We start from the raw sequence: 18,892 nt of genomic DNA on the forward strand, positions 1-18,892 counted from the left end.
CCTGAAGAATGTCCTAACACACACATCTTTGGGGTACAACGGGTAATGCCTTCCTCTGACCTGTGAGATGCCATTGAGAAGCACAGGGGACATAGTTCCCCTTGAGACTTTTCAAATTTAAAAGACAGTTGAATGATTGAGTTCATCACTGGTGAGTCTCCCAGGAACAGGCATAAAGGAGCAACTGTAACCAGCAAAGGAGGACTATATCCCTATTAGCCTGCTGGGAGATGAAGAGATAATGTGTGGTTACACATGAGACCCTACAGCACTGTAGACTTATGCCCACCCCAGGAAGGGTTGGGGTCAGGGGAGTAAGTGATTGTCCATGTAGTACACCCTGGAGGTCTTCCCCACCAACCTGTTCAGTACTGGTAGAAAGCTATCCCAAGAGACGTGGGAGGAGTGAGCAGGATGTGGAAATGGTAAGTCAGAAGAACTTTCCTCACAACTTCCTGTAACTTCTGCCTAATCCTCAGACAGAGAATGTGGAAGATTTTTCAGATGTGACTTCTTTACTGTTTCAAAGTCTAGTACTGGTGTTTTATTACTCATCTGAATTACACATTGAGTATTAACTTTCTTCCTGAATATTTTAAAAATTAATTTAAAAATTAATTTTTATTTTATAATCTGTTTTCTTCCTATTTCACTTCATTGATGAACAACTGCATAATGCAGAATAAATGTGTCCATCATGTAATGCAAATGTGTGGCTGTGCTGTCACTACTGATACTAAGGCTTTATAAACTAATCTCTGCTGAGGACATCATCCCTGGAACCATGAGTTTATTTGTGTCTCCATACAAGTAAGTGTTCCCTCATCTCTGAACTACTATAAAATGAATTAAAACCACTCTTGGTTATCCACAGAAGGCCACTCATTAGATGTCTTTTCTGTGAAATAGTTTAACCCAAAAATTCATGGAAAGTCATTAAGTAGAAGACAGGGAATACCATCTTCAGTAAAACAAAGACAACTCTAAGGCCATGTCCCAAGAGGATGTCACTTTTGCACAAAGTTATGTGAGGAGCCTAGGGTGAGCCTCAGGGCAATCAGAAAGAGTGCTCACGTCCAGGGCGCTCTGTGCATTTTTGCAAAAACCTCACCTTTCTCCCTTACTGTCAGATTTAAACTCTGGATATTTACAACAGCATGTCAACATACCATAGAAAAATGTAGGAATAGTTTGACAGACTGCTGTTTCCCTTCAGCTTTCTATGTGGCTTAGTAGAGATGCAGGACCCAGGGCCTGTCTCGGGTCACATTCCACTGTTAAGTTCAGAGGATTCAGACCTAGGACTAGAAGGACAGGCTTAACTCAATCTGTGCCCAAGAAAAATATCATGCCTAGGAATTTACAATAATGCTAACGTGATGCCGGTCGGGGGCAACTAAGCTATTGCAACATTCAGCAAAATGTTGTCATAAAAAGAAGAGGAAAACAGAAATTGAAAGCCAAGTTCTAAAAACAGACTAATGAAATACAGTAGCCATACCCTCACATGAACTACTTCTGTACCTATTCTACCAAAACTTGTTTGCTCTTAGAAATCCCAAAGTTTTAGGTATTATTTTTATGTCTATGATCCACTTTTGAGTTAATTTTTGGATAAAGTGGGAGGTGTGGATTATAGTTCATTTTTCCTGCATATGAATATCCATTTGTCTGGAACATTTGTAGAAAAAACTACCCTTTCTCCACTGAATTGGCTTTGCACCTCTGTCAAAAATTATTTGTTGAGGTATATGGGAAGCTATGCCAAGACAGTACCACACTGTCTTGGTTATAGTGGCTTTATAATAAGTCTTGGAATTAGGTAGCACTAGCCCTCCCAATTTATTCTTTGCTTTAAGAATTGTTTTGGGGGATTCTGGATACTTTGGATTTCCACATAAATTTTAGAATCAGTTTACCAATTTCTTTAAAAAAAAATAAACCAGCTATGGTTTTGATGGGGATTGCATGAATCGATAGATCAATTTGGGGAGAATTGATATCTTAACAATATTGGGTTTTCTGACCCATGAATAAAGTATGTATCTCTATTTATTTAGATTTTCCTTAATTACTCTCTACAATATTTTGTAGTTTTCAGTATACAGGTCTTGCATGTTTGGTCAGATTTACCCAAAAGTATTTTATATATTGATGCTATTGTAAGTGACATTTTTATTTCAATTTCCGATTGTTTATTGCTAGAATATACAAAAACATTAATCTTTGTACATTGATGTTATATCCATACTTGCCAAACTGACTTCGTATTTCTAGGAGTTTTGTTTTTTTTTTTTGGTGAGTAAGATTGGCCCTGAGCTAACATCTGTTGCCAATCTTCCTCTTTTTGCTTGAGAAGATTGTCCGTGGGCTGACATCTGTGCCAATCTTCCTCTATTTCTTTGTATGTGGGATGCCGCTCCAGCATGCTCTGATGAGTGGTGTGCATGTCCACATCCAGGACTGAACCCATGAACCCAGGCTGCCAAAGTGGAGCAGGCGAATTCAATCACTACACCATCGGGCCAGTCCCTCTAGGAGCTTTTTTGTAGATCTTCAGATTTTCTACTTGGACAGTCACGTCATCTACAAATAAAGACTGGTTTAACTCTTCCTTTCTGATGTGTTTGCCTTTTCTCGCATTACTTTACCAGCTAGAGTCTCCAGTAAAATGTTGCATTGAAGTGGTGAGAGCAGACATCCTTGTCTTGTTTCTGATCTAAGGAAGAAAGCATTCAGTTTTTCACATTTAAGTAGGCTTTTCATATATGCTCTTTCTGAGGCTGGTGAAGTTCTCTTCTTTTCCTAGCTTACTGAGATATTTTATCAGTAATGGATGCTGGATTTGCCAAATTTTTATTCTGCATCTATTGAGATGATCATATGGATTTTCTCATTCAGTTTGTTAGTAAATTGCATTAATTGATTTTTCAAATAGTACACCAATCTTCCATTCCTAGGATAAATTCTACTGGGTTATGACATACTATTCATTTTACATATTGTTAACTTGGATTTGCTTACTTTTAAAAAATTACATTTACATCTATCTTCTCAAGAGATATTTGTCAATAGTTTTGTTGTACTGGGTTTGTCTGGTTTAGGTATCAGGGCCTCACAGAATGAGCTGTGAAATATTCTTTCCTCTTAAACTTACTCTAAAGCTTTGTGTAGAATTGGTAATATAGTATCATTTCTTCTTTAAATATCGGATAGAATTCACCAAAAAAGCCATCTTAGCCTAAGTTTTTTGTTTGTTTGTTTTGTTTTGTTTTCTTCTTTGTGGGAAGGTTTTTAACTACAGATTCAATTTCTTTAATAGATATGGGGCTGCTCAGGTTGTCTGCTTCTTCCTGAGTGAGGTTTGGTAGAGTGTGTCTTTCAAGGAAACTGTCCATTTTATCTAAGTTGTCAAATTTATTGGCATAGAGTGGTCCATAACAATCCCTACCAATGTCTTTAATGTCTATAAGCTCTGTAGTGATGTAACCTCTCTTATTCCTGATACTGGTCATTTGTGTCTTCTCTCTTATTTTCCAAGTGATGAGTTTGGCCAGAGGTTTATCAGTATTATTGATCTTGTCAAAGAACCAGCTTCAGCTTACATTGATTTTCTCTATTTTTTTTTTCTTCCGCACTCTGGTCTGTGTAATTTTCTTTCTCTTGCTTACTTTTAGTTTAATTTGCTCTTCTTTTTCTAACTGACTATGATGGAAGCTGAGGTAATTGATTTTAGACAATTCTTCTTTTCTAATATTGGTATTTAGCAGTATAAATTTCCCTGTAAATAATGCTTTAAAGCAGGGACCAACAAACCACACTTGCAGGCTGGAACACAGCCATGCCCATTCATTTATGTATTGTCTATGGCTGCTTACATGCTGAGTTGAGTTGAGTAATTGAAACAGAGACCATATGGTCCACATGCTTATAATATTAACTATATGGTCTTTTAAGAAAAAGTTTGCTGATTCCTGCTTTAGAAGAATCCCACAAATTTTGATATGTTTTGTTTTCATTATAATTCAATTCAAAATACTTTGCAATTCCAATTTCAGTTTCTTCTTAGACCCTTGGATTATTTAGAAATGTGCTAGCTTCCAGATATTTGGGGATTTTCCAAATATCTTTGTTATTAATTTCTAATTTAATTCAACTGTGGTAATTCAACAGAGAACATATTTGTGTTACTTGAGTTCTTTTTAAATGTATTACGATTTTTTATGGCCCGGAATATGGTCTATTTTGGTCTGTGTTTTGTACGCACTTTGTAAGAATACAGACACTGTTGGTGTTGAGTGGAATTTTCTATAAATGTAAATTAAGTTAGTTAATAATACCGATGAAGTTTTATATTTCCTTACTCATTTTCTGTTTTATCAATTATTGCAAGAGGTGTACTGAAACCTCCAACTATAATAGAGAATTTATCTGTTGCTCTTTGCAGCTTTCCAGTTTCATGCATTTTGAAGCTCTGTCACCAGTTGCATAAATGTTTAGAATTGCTGTGTCCTCTTTATGAATTTACCCCTTTATCATTATGAAATGTCTTGTTTTTATCCTGGTAATATTCTTTGTTCTGTAGTCTACTTTGTCAGACATTAATATAGCTACTCCAGCTTTCTTCTGGTGAGTCTTTTGCCATTCCTTTCATTTTAACCCATTTGTGTCTTTATATTCTAAGTGTGTGTAAGTGGCATATAGTTGAATTGTGCTTGCTTGTTCAATCTGACAATTCCTGCTTTTTATTTGGGATATTTAGTCTATTTATACTTCATGTGATTGCTCATATAGTTAGGTTTAAGCCTTACAATTTGCTTTATATTTGTCCCATCTGTTCTTTGCCTCCTTTTCCCTCTTTTTCTGCATTCCATTGCATTAAATGAATATTATTTATGATTCCACTTTATACTCTTTGTTGACTTATTAGCTGTTACTCTGTTTTTCTTTCAGCGGTTGCCTTAGAGTTTGTAGTATACATTTTTCACTTGTCACAGTCTACTTTGATGTATTATACCAATATGGTCTAATTGGTGATGTTATGCCAATATACATATAGTGTAAGAACCTAACATTAATGTACTTTAATTTCTCTGTTTCCAGCCTTTATGCTATTGTCATACATCCTACTTAGACATATCTTACAAATGCCTTAACTCATTGTTTTTGTTTAAATAATTATCTCTTAAAGTGATTCAAATAATAAGAAAAAATGTATATGAATTTACCCATGTAGTTATTATTTCCAGTACTATTCATTCCTTTGTGGAGATCCACGTTTCCATTAGTGACATTTTCCGTCTGCCTTAAGGACTTTCTTTAATGTGCCTTGCCACATGGGTCTGCCACTTATGAATTCCTTCAGCTTTTGTACATGAGAAGAAGTCTATTTTTTGTACATAAGAAAAATGCTTTTTCACTGGATATAGTATTCTAAGTTGACAATTTTTCCTTTCAGTACTTTAAATATGTTGCTGCACTATCTTCTCACTTGCATTGTTTCTGAAGAGAAATGTTGTCATCCTTATCTTTATTCCTTTGCATGTAACATGTCTCTGTGTGGGGGCTCAGTTTTAAAGATTTTCTCTTTATCATTGCTTTTTGAACACTCTGATTATGATGTGGCTTAGTGTAGTTTTCTTTATGTTTCTTATGCTCTGACTTCATTGAACTTCTTGAATCTGTGGGTTTCTATCATTCATAAAATTTGGAATTTTAGACCATTTCTTCTTCAAATGTCTTTTTCTGTTCCTCACTCTCCCTGGGAGACTAGAACTATGTAAATATTAGAGCACTTGAAGTTTTCTCTTAGCTCACTCTTTTTTTTTATCTTTTCATTACTTGTTATCTTTTCACTCTGGTTTATTTTGGATCTCTGTCCTCAAGTTCACTAATCTTTTCTTCTGCAATTCCTAATTTGCCAGTAATCTTAAGAAGAGTATTTTTATCTCAGACATAGTTTTCATCTCTAGAAGTTTGATTCAGGCCTTTTTTATATCTTTCATGTTTTTGCTTAATTTAATGAACATCTGGAACAAAGTTCTAGTAATAATGCCCTTTTCTATGAATTCTAATACTTGTGTCTATTCTGGGTTGGTTCCAAATGATTCATATTCTCCTTGTCATAGGTCATATTTTCTTGCTTCTTTGCATGCCTGGTAATCTTTGATTGGATGCCAGACATTGTGAATTTTACCCTATGTGTTGTTGGATATTTTTGTATTCCTATATATACTCTTGAGGCTCATTCTTGGATGCAGTTAAACTACTTAGAAACAGTTTAATTATTTCAGGTCTTGATTTTAAGATTTATTAGGTAGAACCAGAGACGTGTTCAATCTGGAGCTAATTACTCACCAATACAAAGCAAGACACTTTGCGTACTCTACCTAATGCCTCATGAATTAAAAGGTTTCTAGTCTTCCTGGCAAGAACAGACACTCTTCCTCATCCTGTGTTTGTCAAGCACTCTTCCCTCTAATCTTTTTGGGTTGTTCTTCCCTTGGCCTTGGGTAGCTTCTCTCTACAGATCTCTGGGGTTCTCCCTCTCTGTGCAGCTCTCTCCTCTGTAGTACTGTCTTTCAAATTCTAAATACCTTGGTCTGTCCAGACTCTCAGCCCTATCCCCCACTCAAAGATTTTGATAGGCTATCTCTCCCTGCACTGCATCCTGGAAACTCTCTCAAGGCAGTGAGCTAGGGCAATTACAGGGCTCACGTCATTTGCATCCCATCTCTCAGAGATCACTGTCCTTTTATTGCCTAGTGTCCAATATCTTGATTACCACTGTTATATTGGTTTGTTTTTGGTTTTTGGTTTATTTTCTTTTTGACTGTCTCAAGCAAGAGGGTAAATCCAGTCCCATCTTGGCCACAGAAGAAGCCATGCTATCTTTTTTTATCCATGTATATCCACATACAAACATTCTGGAAGACTATATGCACCAAAATATTAAGAGGATTTCTCTCTGGGTGGTGGGATTATGACAGTTTTATTTCTGTATGTGTGTTTGTGTGATTTCTATTTTTTACAATAAAGGTATTACTGTAGGATAAAAATAATAAAACAATATTTTTCTTTAAAAATACCTGTCTCTCATGTGTATGAGGCCCATCCTGGATGATAGGTGCCCCAAGATAGCTCACGGGGCTCTACCACCTTCTAATGTGCTCTAAGGTGACAATGATTGTGGACATACTCCTCACTCCTGCAGTAAGACTGCTGAAGTGTTGTCAGCTGGTTTTCCAGGGTAACTAGGGAGTACTGAAGTTTAGTCAAAGTGTCTAAGTTATACCCTGAATCTCTAGATCATGGTGGGCTCACAAAATGGCTATCAACACCTTAGAACCATGAACTCTCAAAGACTTAAATGTTTTTATGGAAAACAGCAGACACACACACAAACACACTGACACATTCATGGACACACACATAAACATATCATCTACAATAAAGGACACCAATTTGGGAGCATTGTTACTGTTCAGAAAAGAGCTATTGAGAAAATTCTAATGACCAAAGAATGATAAATGAAAATTAATTATATAATTCTTATTTTAACTCAAGATATGTAAAATACTATATACTCTCTTTAATACTTTGTCTTTATTTTAGTGTACAAAGAAATTATATATTAATATTTATAAGAGCTTTAAAAAAATTCATAAAGACCTTCATTTCCCGATCCTTTTGAAAAAAAATCTTAAGTTCTTCATCAGTGAATTTATCCACCACAGTTGAAAAGTGAGAGGGTATAGATCATTTTATTCTTAATATTAGTTGGAAGAAACCTCAGTTTCCATTAATATGATATACTGTGACTAAATATATATGCTATCCAAACATTTCCTTAAAAATTTATCAGAAGGAGAACGAATTCAGTTCAGACCACTTAATCCTACACTGAAGGATCAGTCACCTAACTTCCCACTCTTAACCAACAGCACTTAATGTGAAGAGGTGACATAGAGGGACTTGATTTCTAATAAAGAAGTCCACGTTGTGTAGGATGCTGAGCGGGCAAATAACTTGAGGTCTATATTTATTGGAAGCAACCCTGTTATACTGGTACATACCATCTTCCTCAACTCCTGGTTGGAAACAATAATGACATTTGGTGGGTCCCCGATGGCAGTGGCAGCTCCTCCAATGTTTGTGAAGATCACTTCTGCAATCAGGACTTGTCTTGGGTCAAGGTTGAGAACCTCACATAATCTGTGATGAATGGAAGAAAATGAAAGTAGTCCCACTATTAACACTGTGAAAGTCCCATGTGCAACCTAAATACTTTTAAAGCACTTGCTTGTAAAAGGGAGGCATACACTCACACACACACACACACCTGTGACAAGGGCAATGCTGGGGAACGGACTATGGCAACAACACTACAGAGCTACGGGCCATAGGTGACTCTCAGAATTACATTTCTCCAAAAGATATCCCACCAACCATCTGAACCACCAGTGTGAAAATGTACCCCTGCCCCACCCCCCACAGGTCGGGAGGGAGCACAGTCCGCTGTGTGCAGGCCCCCACTGGAAGACAGGCCCTGGCACAGGTGAGTGGGTACTAGCCATCAGACCTCTCCAAGTCAGGGGTGGAGAGGTCTAATCTCCTCTGCCAGAGCAGAAAGCACCGCTGCCCAGTGGCTCACACCAAGCCTGCCAATCTAGGCCCTTACCTACCTTCCCTTTATCAGATGCTGAGGGCCCAAGCTGTCCCCTACCCCTTCCCTTCAACTACTACCCATGGACTTCCTTAGAGAAGGGGCACACACTCTACGGCAGTGGTTCTCCATCTTGGCTGCACACTAGATTTGTCTGAGAACCTTTGAAAGTCTGGCTGCCTGGCCCATGACAGATCAATCCTTGGGAGTGGGCCTGAGCAGCAGCATTCTACAGCTCTCCAAGTAGGTCCAGTGAGCACACAGTTGAGAATCGTTGCTCTAAGGAAAGTGTAGAAAACACATCATGACATCTTCCACACCTACCAATCTGCATTGCCCACTTCCATACAGAAACAAGGCATTGTATCTCCAGGCTGACAGGAGGCCCTGCTGAACTCAAGGGTCCTTCCTACCACCTCCCAGCTCAGAGAGTAGCCAACAGCTTGTTTGAAGGGGACTGGCCTACTGAGCTGTGTAGAAGATGAGGAGGGAGCTGTGTCTGGGGACCAGGGACAGGAGTGAGTCCAAAAAAGAGGATCAGATCCTAATCAGCAGCAGCAGGTCTCAGCTGAGGAAGCTCCAAGGATCTGCTTCTAGCAAGAAAATAACTAATGTATGCTAATCAACACCACCAGACCATGCACAGAGATGGCATCTGAACTAAATAGGCCTCGCTGTTTAACTCTAAGGACTAATGCTACTCAGTCCAGACAAAGGCAGAAGAATGCAATCAAGCTTACAAAGTCATGAATAATGAGGTAATACAAACAGTGAATCTGGGGCTGGCCCAGTGGCGCAGCAGTTAAGTTCACACGTTCCACTTCTTGGCAGCCCGGGGTTCACTGGTTCGGATCCCTGGTGAGGACATGACACCATTTGGCAAAAAGCCATGCTGTGGTAGGTGTCCCACGTATAAAGTAGAGGAAGATGGGCACAGATGTTAGCTCAGGGCCAGTCTTCCTCAGCAAAAAGAGGAGGATTGGCAGTAGTTAGCTCAGGGCTAATCTTCCTCAAAAAAAAAAAAAAAAAAACAGTGAATCTGAGCACACTAACACTTGAATCTTGAAAGAGGTAATTTTTAGACTAATAAATGGAATTGCTACTCTCACATAAAATTACAAAGCCAGTTCCCGGAACAGTAAGGACATAAACAAATCCCAGCAAGGCTGAAACAACCCTTGGCTGTCTGGGCTGTACAGGGATACCAGGAACACGGGTGCCCAGCACTCCTCAGCCCTAGAAACATACCCTCACTGGGCTGCCATGAGAGAGCAGGATGATGTCCTGGGATCTGGCACATGTGGGTAGTACTATGGTTTTCAAACCAGTATCAGCAGCAGAGTCCCACTGGTTGGGGGTGGGCAGGGTGTGGCCTGCCTCTTGCCCTCTGAGGTGTCCTGGGGCAGGGTTTGGTGCCCTCCATTAGTAGTGCATGGTACTGTTTACAGCACCCTTCAAGTGTGTTCACTCCATCCTTCATTTACCCTCAGAAGAACTCTGGTACTGGGAGGTGCTATGCCCCTCCTTCACTGGAAGGCTGAGTCCAGCATCCCTCACCCCAAATCCCTGCCTGCACATGGGGCATGACAATGCAGCCAAGTTTGCAGGAGCCTGGGCAAGAGACAGACTTGTAACACTGCAGGCCGCATGGAGGTGTCAGAGGTTGCTGCCTGGCTTCTCTTCACTCTTCCTCCTCCTCTCCCCACCCCACACTCCAACTCATTCCTCCTCCAAGAGTCACCACTGTTCAAAGGTAAAAGGTATCAACCAGAATTAATCCTGAGCCCTCGAAGTAGCCTCTTGCTGGTGACTTTGAATTTGTTTTGTGTCTCTGGCCTCCTGTCCAAGCGAGTCTCTTATCTCAGGGAATCCTCAAAACACTAGCTTGGGTTAACCTTTGATGGTACAACCCAGATCAATGTAGCTGAAGTGACTTTTCTGAGATCTCTCACTAGCCCCTGCACCCCAGAGGGGGTACCTGTCTCCCTTCAATCTCCCCAGGACCAGCAGAGCACCAGAGTAATAGGCTCGAGCAGGGGAAGACCATGATATGCTGGGGAACCATCTCTAAAATAAAGAAGATAAAGTAAGGATGTAAATGTAGGTCCACGGCATTGGAGGGGGCCTGAACAATGACTGGGCCTGAAGTTCAAGCTTCTAAAGATTCCAGACAAACTTTGGTCTGTGGTGCTCAGGAAACATCCAATGAATGAAGTGGACAGAATTAAAAGAAACGGAACTGAATTCAATTAAATCTCTCTTTCCCAAAGTTACCCCGCAAAGCCTGCCCAAGCAGGTCCCTGACCCTGCAAGCCTCCCAGAGGAGAGGAGCCCAGCAAGAGTGAGATGGCTGCCCCACCTTCTCCGCTGCCTGCCATGCACTCCTGCCCACCGGGCGAGAGCTCTCACACTCCACCATGCCTGTGATCGGCCCAAGTGGAGGGGGAGAGACGGCGCCTGATGGCTGTCCCTGCAGGACAGTGAGGCCTGAGTCTTTTGACTCCTGCAGCATTTCTGCAGCTGCTGCTGCTGCCATGGCCATGTGCATAGAGCACCAGTCCTGGTGGGCGTGCTGGCTTGAGCTGGACACACAAGAGAAGGGAAGGAGGTGGGCACGCTGCTGTGAGCCTGGCCTGATGCCCATGAGGGGCACTCTGCATACCTTATGGTCACAGGAGTGAAGAGGAGTGACGTGGTGACATTGTCCAGGAAAGCAGAAAGAATGGCAGCAATGAGACACAGCATGATGATCATGGCCCACACTCTTCCCCGGGATAGTTGGTATGCCTGGAACACATACCCACAGAAAGGCACAGCCAGGATCAGCAGGGTCAAAGAATAGATGTGACTTTTCATTAGGGACTGTAAGAACTAGGGGTCCAAATAAACTCTACATGGTAGATTAAAACTTAGACTTAGAGATTCCTAAGTCTGCTGAGATGCAGTAGTGATGGCCATACCCAGACATTCTAAATCCACCTTGGCCTACATTCCTTCCCTCTGATCCTCCTTCATAGTGCCCTTTGATGGTTCATTTATCACAAGGTGATGGCCCTCTATCCCTTGGATATCCTCCAGTATTTTACAATCTCCTTTTGGTTAGACAGTCTGTGCTGTGACTTGGGATCCATGTGACTCTAGAGCCTTCTGATCTTTGGCGATCTTAGGAATACTTTTAGTACCAAGGTATTGGGAGGAAGAGGCTAGATATCTACCTGGAAGGTGTAAGATGGTGCACAAAGATAGCAAAAATCATAGCATGGTTCTACCATTCAGAGTTTGCAAAGGGCTTTGTTGAGCAAATCATTTATTTATTTATTTATTTTTGGTGAGGAAAATTGGCCCTGAGCCAACATCTGTTACCAATCTTCTTCCTTTTGCTTGAGGAAGATTGTTCCTGAGGTTAACATCTGTGCCAATCTTCCTCTATCCTGGACATGGGATACTGCCACAGTATGGCTTGATGAGCAGCGCATTGGTCTGCATCTGGGATCCAAACCCATGAACCCCAGGCCGCTGAAGCAGACAAAGCAAACTTAACCACTTTGCCACCAGGCTAGCCCTGAGCAAACAATTTTTTAAAAGAACTTTTCAGTTCTAAAAATATCAAGCACAGCACCAGTCCTTGCATTAGCAGGGCATGGCAAAATCTCCTTTCCCCAACGCTGAGTGATAGGACCAGTGCAAATCCTGGTGGTCAGAACTCGCTGGTGGACCCCCCAGGGTCCCAGCTATAAAAGTGACTGTTTATATGTTCAATATTTAGAAAATAATCACTGGAATTATTTCACCAAAAAAGCAATCAGAAGCTGATGACTTGAAATATTTAGATATTCTAAAATGTGAAACAGTTTTTGATGTGAAGCTCTCAACCTGCCAATTTAAATAATGTTACACAAACGTTCAGCTCAAGTGCTCTTTTCCTGATCTCCTTCTTCAGCTGTATACTGAAAAGCTGAAAGGGTTGCTCAGAGCCACCTCACTTAGCATGGCAACTGCACCTAGCCTGGCAGCACTGATTTTGAAAAGGAGGATAGAATTTTAAAATATTTGATTTAAATGGTAGTTTTATTCACTAAATACATAATGGTGGAAAATAAATATGTCAATTAATTAATACAAACTATTCAGTGTCACATCAAACCTACCTTTACAGCGCAATAATCAAAAAATCCAGTTTCTGAAAATATGGCTACCAAGATCATCTGTGGGGAAAAGAGAAAAAGGAGACAAGAAGAATCTTTTAGCAGAGCACATTCCTGAAATGACATCAGAGTGACCAGTTACAAATGTGAGCTCTGGCCTCAGCAGGAAAGCTACAACGTCATCAAGCTTCTGTTCTCTCACTGAGTGTAGTGCACTTACAAACTCCCTGAATGAACCCTCTTGCTAGCAGTTTTGCGCCTCTATTTTTGTCCAGGGATCTGTGTCCAAGGTACATTATCATTCCATCTAATCTTTACAACATCACATGTTATTATTACTCTCTGCCTCATAGGCCAGCAAACTGGAAGGCAAAGAGAGGAGATGACTTGCTCACAGTCACAAAGCTAGAAGCCGGGAAGGAAATGGGCCAGAATGTGGCCATCCGCACCTAAATGTCCATAGAAGCAAAACTAAACATTTTAAGATTTTAAAACTGGGTTAAACTTTGTTTCCTAACATAACTAAACAGATTTTTGTTACCAATTTGATCAAGACATGCAAATAAGAGCAATTACATTAAAATTATGAATCTCTGGTTATAAACCCAGAAAATGTACTAACTTTGGTTTCTTTCTAATGATGACATTGAGTTGGTGTTAACAACCTTCTGAGATAGTAAGAAAAAGTAATGTCCCATTTATTCCAAATCTAATCAACCAGACATTTCATCCAGCCTGAACTTTCTGGAAGATTCTCTGTTCCACCTCCTAAAATGGCAATGTACCATGTGTTGAACTTGGAATAAGAAGATGCAGTTTCAAATACTGAATCTGCCACTTAGGAATACTTCAATCTTGAACAGAAAATTTTTTTAATCCTCTGCACTTCAGTTGTCATACCTCACCTCTGAATGTTTTGTTCCTTGTAAGGTTGTTGTGAAAATTCAATAAAATTATGTAAATTAAAGTACTTGGAAAATAGTAGGCCCAATATCGTCTTTCCGAGAAACCATACAAAACAAAAATGTCCAAAAGTCAGTTTAGACTCAATACAAATATTTACCTTGTCTAGAATGACCACCAACGTTCATCCTAACCCAGACAGCCACTGTGGGGCACCAACGGAAGCTACACATGAACGTGAAGGGACAGGTCCTGTGTGAGGAAGCTGTTCCACACGTTGGCTGCCAGAAACATGTAAGAGAGACTGGAACTCAAGGATTGGGCTGAGTGACCCCACACGTGGCTGACTGCCATGAAATAGGGTGGAAAATGCAGGTGCCTGATTATATAGACTCTCTCTGCAGCCCCAAAATTCTAGAATCACAGAACCTTGCTGAACTGATTTCAATTGAGAGAAAAAATTAAACCACTTGTTATGGGCTGAATTGTGCCCCTCCCAATTCATATGTTGAAGTCTTAACCCCCAGTACCTCAGAATGTGACTATATTAAGGAGGTAATTGAGTTAAAGTGAGGTCATAGAGTGGGCCCTAATCCAAGCTGACTGGTGTCCTTATAAGAAGAGGAGATCAGAACACAGCCACACACAGAGGGACAACCATGTGACAATACAGGGAGAAGACAGCCATCTACAATGCCAAGGAGAGAAGCCTCAGGAGAAACCAACCCTACCTGTACCTTGATCTCAGACTTCCAGCTTGCAGAACTGTGAGAAAATAAATGTCAGTTGTTTAAGCCCCCAAGTCTGTGGTACTTTGTTATGGCAGCCCAAGCTGACTAACATACCATTTATTTAATTTAAAAAAAATTATGAGACATCGGGTATGCCTTTCTTCTTCCTTCCAGATGCCCAAACCCTATGTGCTTTTCAGGACCCAACCCAAATATTAGTTCCTCTATGAAGCCTCGGTTCAGAGCACTGACCCATCTCCCCACACTCCACCCACAGAGGAAGCAGAGCTAGTTTGGGTCACACTGAAGCCTAGAGTAGCAGGACCCTCCATTATGACTGCCAGCCTGAGGAGGGATTAGATGTTAGCAAGGAAAATGAGGCTATATAGTGACCTTTACACAGAGTGGGTCTTCTAGCCCAGAGAGGGAAAGCCCTCTTTCAGACCATTCAGCTGCTGCGAGGTCTGTTCAAGAACGCATGAGCCATTCCCACTGCTGTCCAAGTCCTTGTCAAATTCCACTTATTCTAGTTAAATTAGTTTATGACTCATGTCCCAAACTAGCCCACTTGTGTGTCTTAAAGTTCCCTTCCTGTAAGTTGACTTGGTGACACTCTTCACTGCATGCAGCAGAGTGGCCTCTTGACAATGTCTGATAAATCAGCATACATGAATTACTTATGGATAATTTCTTCCTTTATCCTTATAATTAAGGATACTTTTCCAATCACTGAAACTTACATGGTTCATTTATTTAGGATATTCAGTTTTATATTTTAAGGGCAGTAACTCAAGAAATTTGCTAAATTTTCTAAGTGGCAATATTATTTCACCATCAGACAGGCCTTAGACAAATTCTCCAGATCAGAGCACCATTCATCCACAAGAGAAACTAGCTAGACCTGCACTAACACTTCTCAATCAAGCCTTAATTATCAAGCAGCACAGTATCTTTAATATAATGAAGGATTATCAGCAGCAGCAAAAAAGAAGGTCCTGGGTTATGGCAGGCTTGGAGCCCTATCCTCCTGGGAGAACTGTAATTACCATGCCAAACAGCAGGGCCAGGGTCTCAAAATCAATCCACTCCACCACATGGGTCAGACTGGGTCTCTGCAATCAAAGCACAGATTTTCCAATTAATCTTGGGCATCATCCCCCTGGTGATAAGCTGTAAAAATACGCTTCCCTTCACAGCAAACCCACTCACTGGGCCAGAGTCGAAAATCACATCATCTATTTGCCTTTGAAATCAGATTATATCACGACTGAAAAACAGTCATGACCCAAGGCATCGTAATGTCAAGCCTACAAATTTAGTAATAAGAAAAACAAATTTCATAAACTCTGTCCTGGCAACTCTATGAAGAACTGTTGCCTGAACTGCAGGATTGGCCCTTGAGGTCAGTCGTGTCCACATATGTCTTTCTCGGTATCAGCGCATGAGGCCAAAATGATGATAACTAAAGGACATATTTGTCCTACTCTCCATCTGTGCACCCACTCTCAATTCATCTTCTAACCACCCTGAAGAATAGGGAAGGCCAGGGTCATGGAGAATTGGGAGCATGGAGTGTAACATGAGGGCACTGCAAGTCTGGTTGTTGGGAAAGGACTGCACGGTGGCCTAAGTAGCTTCCCACAGCAGGCACCTTCCAGGTGCCATGTTAATGATTTTTAAAATGAAATAACTACTACTATACTACTCCTTAATAATTAATAAAGACAACAGTGGCTTATATATATGTTTTAGGATTCTGGGACATTTTACCTTTAGGGTTGGCATTTGTTTACACCAATTCTAGCCAAGAAAAAGAAGAAAACATAGTAACTAACTGAACACAGCCCCTACGTAGTTTTTTAAACCAGCTATTATTCTTTGATTGACTGAAATGGTCTCTACTAACAGTTTTCAAAACAACCCATTGAATTCTATAAAGCTGTTTTCAAATCCAGTTCTGTGTGTTGCCACATTGTTCAGTTCCAGCACTGCCTCTCAAATAACTCCAGGCCTCTATCACCAGAGGGGACTTGGCCTCTCTTGCTTTCCTACATTCATTCCTATGTTCCTGCCAGATGAGCCACACTCAGGCCCTGGTGGGATGCTATCACTTACCAAACATGCATCTCTGTGGGTCTCCTGATGTCTGCAGGACAGAACTCCAACCTTACTGTCTCCCACCTCTCTGCTCCTTACAGGATGGCCTCCTCCAGTTCCCAAGGGCAGACAGCACCCAGAACCAGTTCTAACACCACTCAGCTACATTGCCCTGGGCAAATGCGTGACCACGATGAGCCTTTTCTCAGTTAAAATGAAGAATAATACCACTGGGATGAATGTGCATGTGTGTGTGTATGTGTGTGTGTGTATATGTGATAAAGTCAAATGAAAAATATTTATCAATGTCATAAAGTTTGTTAGTTCATGCCTCTAGCATGGTCCCTGGGGTGAAATGTGGAAATAGTACATAAAAGAGTGAAGATCACCAGCTAGCACCTAATTCTTGGACTGCCTTTGAGTCTGACATTCTATCAGGTGGTAGTCGATGATCTGAAATATTAGAACTTACATCGCCAATCACAGCCAGCACTGCTAACGCCGCGAGGGAACCCAACATGGCTGCCAGTGTTCTGTGAACGATCTAAAAAGAAATGTAGGAAATTATTGCATTCCAGTCCACGGAGGTTTAAAATGCACAAAAGCCTATGTTGATATAACTATCTGTCAACATCAGCCATTTTATACCATATCTATTAAGACAATAAATAAATCACAGCTCTCGCTGTTTCAGAGTCTGAACACACACAACCACTACCAGTCTCTCTTCTAAAGATAGCTGCTTTCATTTCCTAAATAATTGGATGACCTGAAGTAGAAGCAGAAGGCTGGATAAAGTATGTTCTACAAGGAAGCCTGCAGTAAATTGTCATTAATTATTTACCATATAATCCCTAGGCAACTGGACCATTAGTTTCACAACATAAATCAATTCTGCCCAATTGCTGAGACTGTTATTAAACCAAAGGTACACAGCTGACTGCTTAATATAATTGAGACTTCAGATTAATCACTAAATCACAAAAGTATCTTTTCTATTTAATTATAATTCAAATGGATAGAGAATTTCTAAGACAAAACATGAAGAAAGGCAAGGATGTGGAGAAATTAGAACTCTCAAATATTGCTGGTGGGAATCTAAGATCGTTCAGTCACTGTGGAAAACAGTTTGGCAGTTTCTTAAAAAGTTAAACATAAATTTACCATATGATCCAGCAATTACACTCCTAGGAATATACCCAAAGAAATGAAAACATACATCCTGTTAAATTAATTAAATGAGGCTATCAGACTGAGAGAGCTCTAATGCCTTAGCAGCCTATGTAAGCAAACCCAAACATAAGCCTGTCAATGCCTCAAAGTTAAGGAATTGAAATCTAAGGACAATCAATCACAAACAGCCACCAAAGCTTTCCCAAATAAGGCAGATACTTAAGCTGTAACCAGTCAAATAATTTCCTTGCTTTGCTTCCGCATCTTCTCTGTAAAATTCTTGCCCCAGCTCCTGTGGGTGGTGTACTCCTAAGCACTTCTGTTTTGGTGCTGCCAAATTTGAATCCATTTTTGCTCAAACTCTTAAAAATTAATATGCCTCAGTTTATCTTTTAACAGTCCACATAAAGCATGAATGTTCATAGCAATATTACTCAAAATAGGCAAAAGCTGGAAACATTCCAAATGTCCATCCACGGTGAATAATGGATAAACAAAACGTAGTACATGCTACAACATGGGACCATTGGTATGTGCCATGTACTGGATGAACCCAACATACATTATGCTAAGTGAAGGAAGTCAGACACAAAAGATTGTATACTGTATCATTCCATTTGTATGAACTGTCCAGAAAGGTAAATTTAGAGACAGAAAGAAAATCAGGGCTGCCTAAGGCTGAGGGTAGCAATAGGAATTGATAGCAAATGGGCCCTAGGGACACTTACGGGGTGATGGAATGTCCTAAAACTGTACTGTGGTCATGGTTGCTGCTACGGTCTGAATGTTTGTGTCCTCCTAAAATTCCTATGTTGAAATCCTAACCCCTAAGATGATAGTATTAGGAGGTGGGGCCTTTGGGAGGTAGTTAGGTCATGAAGGTGGAGCCCTCAGGAATGTGATTAGTGCCCTTATACTATCTATATATATATATATATACACACACACATTATACTATACTATATATATAATATATATATATAGTGCCCTTATACTATTATATATACATATATATATATACACACACACATTATACTATACTATATATAATATATATATATAGTGCCCTTATACTATTATATATACATATATATATATACACACACACATTATACTATACTATATATAATATATATATATAGTGCCCTTATACTATTATATATACATATATATATATA

The 18,892-nt window shown here is 40.1% G+C and overlaps 1 protein-coding gene across 5 annotated transcripts in view; it reads right to left on the bottom strand.

Moving 5' to 3' along the window:
• The window catches only part of OCA2 (OCA2 melanosomal transmembrane protein), a 361,224-nt gene that overhangs the window by 235,872 nt on the left and 106,460 nt on the right, over positions 1-18,892 (bottom strand). For all 5 annotated transcript variants that reach the window (XR_011498067.1, XR_011498069.1, XM_044763429.2 and 2 more), the window contains 5 exons: positions 17,014-17,085; positions 15,491-15,556; positions 12,814-12,870; positions 11,328-11,452; positions 8,076-8,214 (listed from right to left, as the gene is read on the bottom strand). Coding sequence is in view for 3 of the 5 variants with exons in the window: in XM_044763429.2 (XP_044619364.1) it covers positions 8,076-8,214; positions 11,328-11,452; positions 12,814-12,870; positions 15,491-15,556; positions 17,014-17,085 (459 nt within the window). In the remaining 2 variants the exon portion in view is untranslated. The remainder of the gene's footprint in view (positions 1-8,075; positions 8,215-11,327; positions 11,453-12,813; positions 12,871-15,490; positions 15,557-17,013; positions 17,086-18,892) is intronic.

This window comes from Equus asinus, chromosome 2 (assembly GCF_041296235.1).
Source record: "Equus asinus isolate D_3611 breed Donkey chromosome 2, EquAss-T2T_v2, whole genome shotgun sequence".
NCBI classification, from domain to species: domain Eukaryota; kingdom Metazoa; phylum Chordata; class Mammalia; order Perissodactyla; family Equidae; genus Equus; species Equus asinus.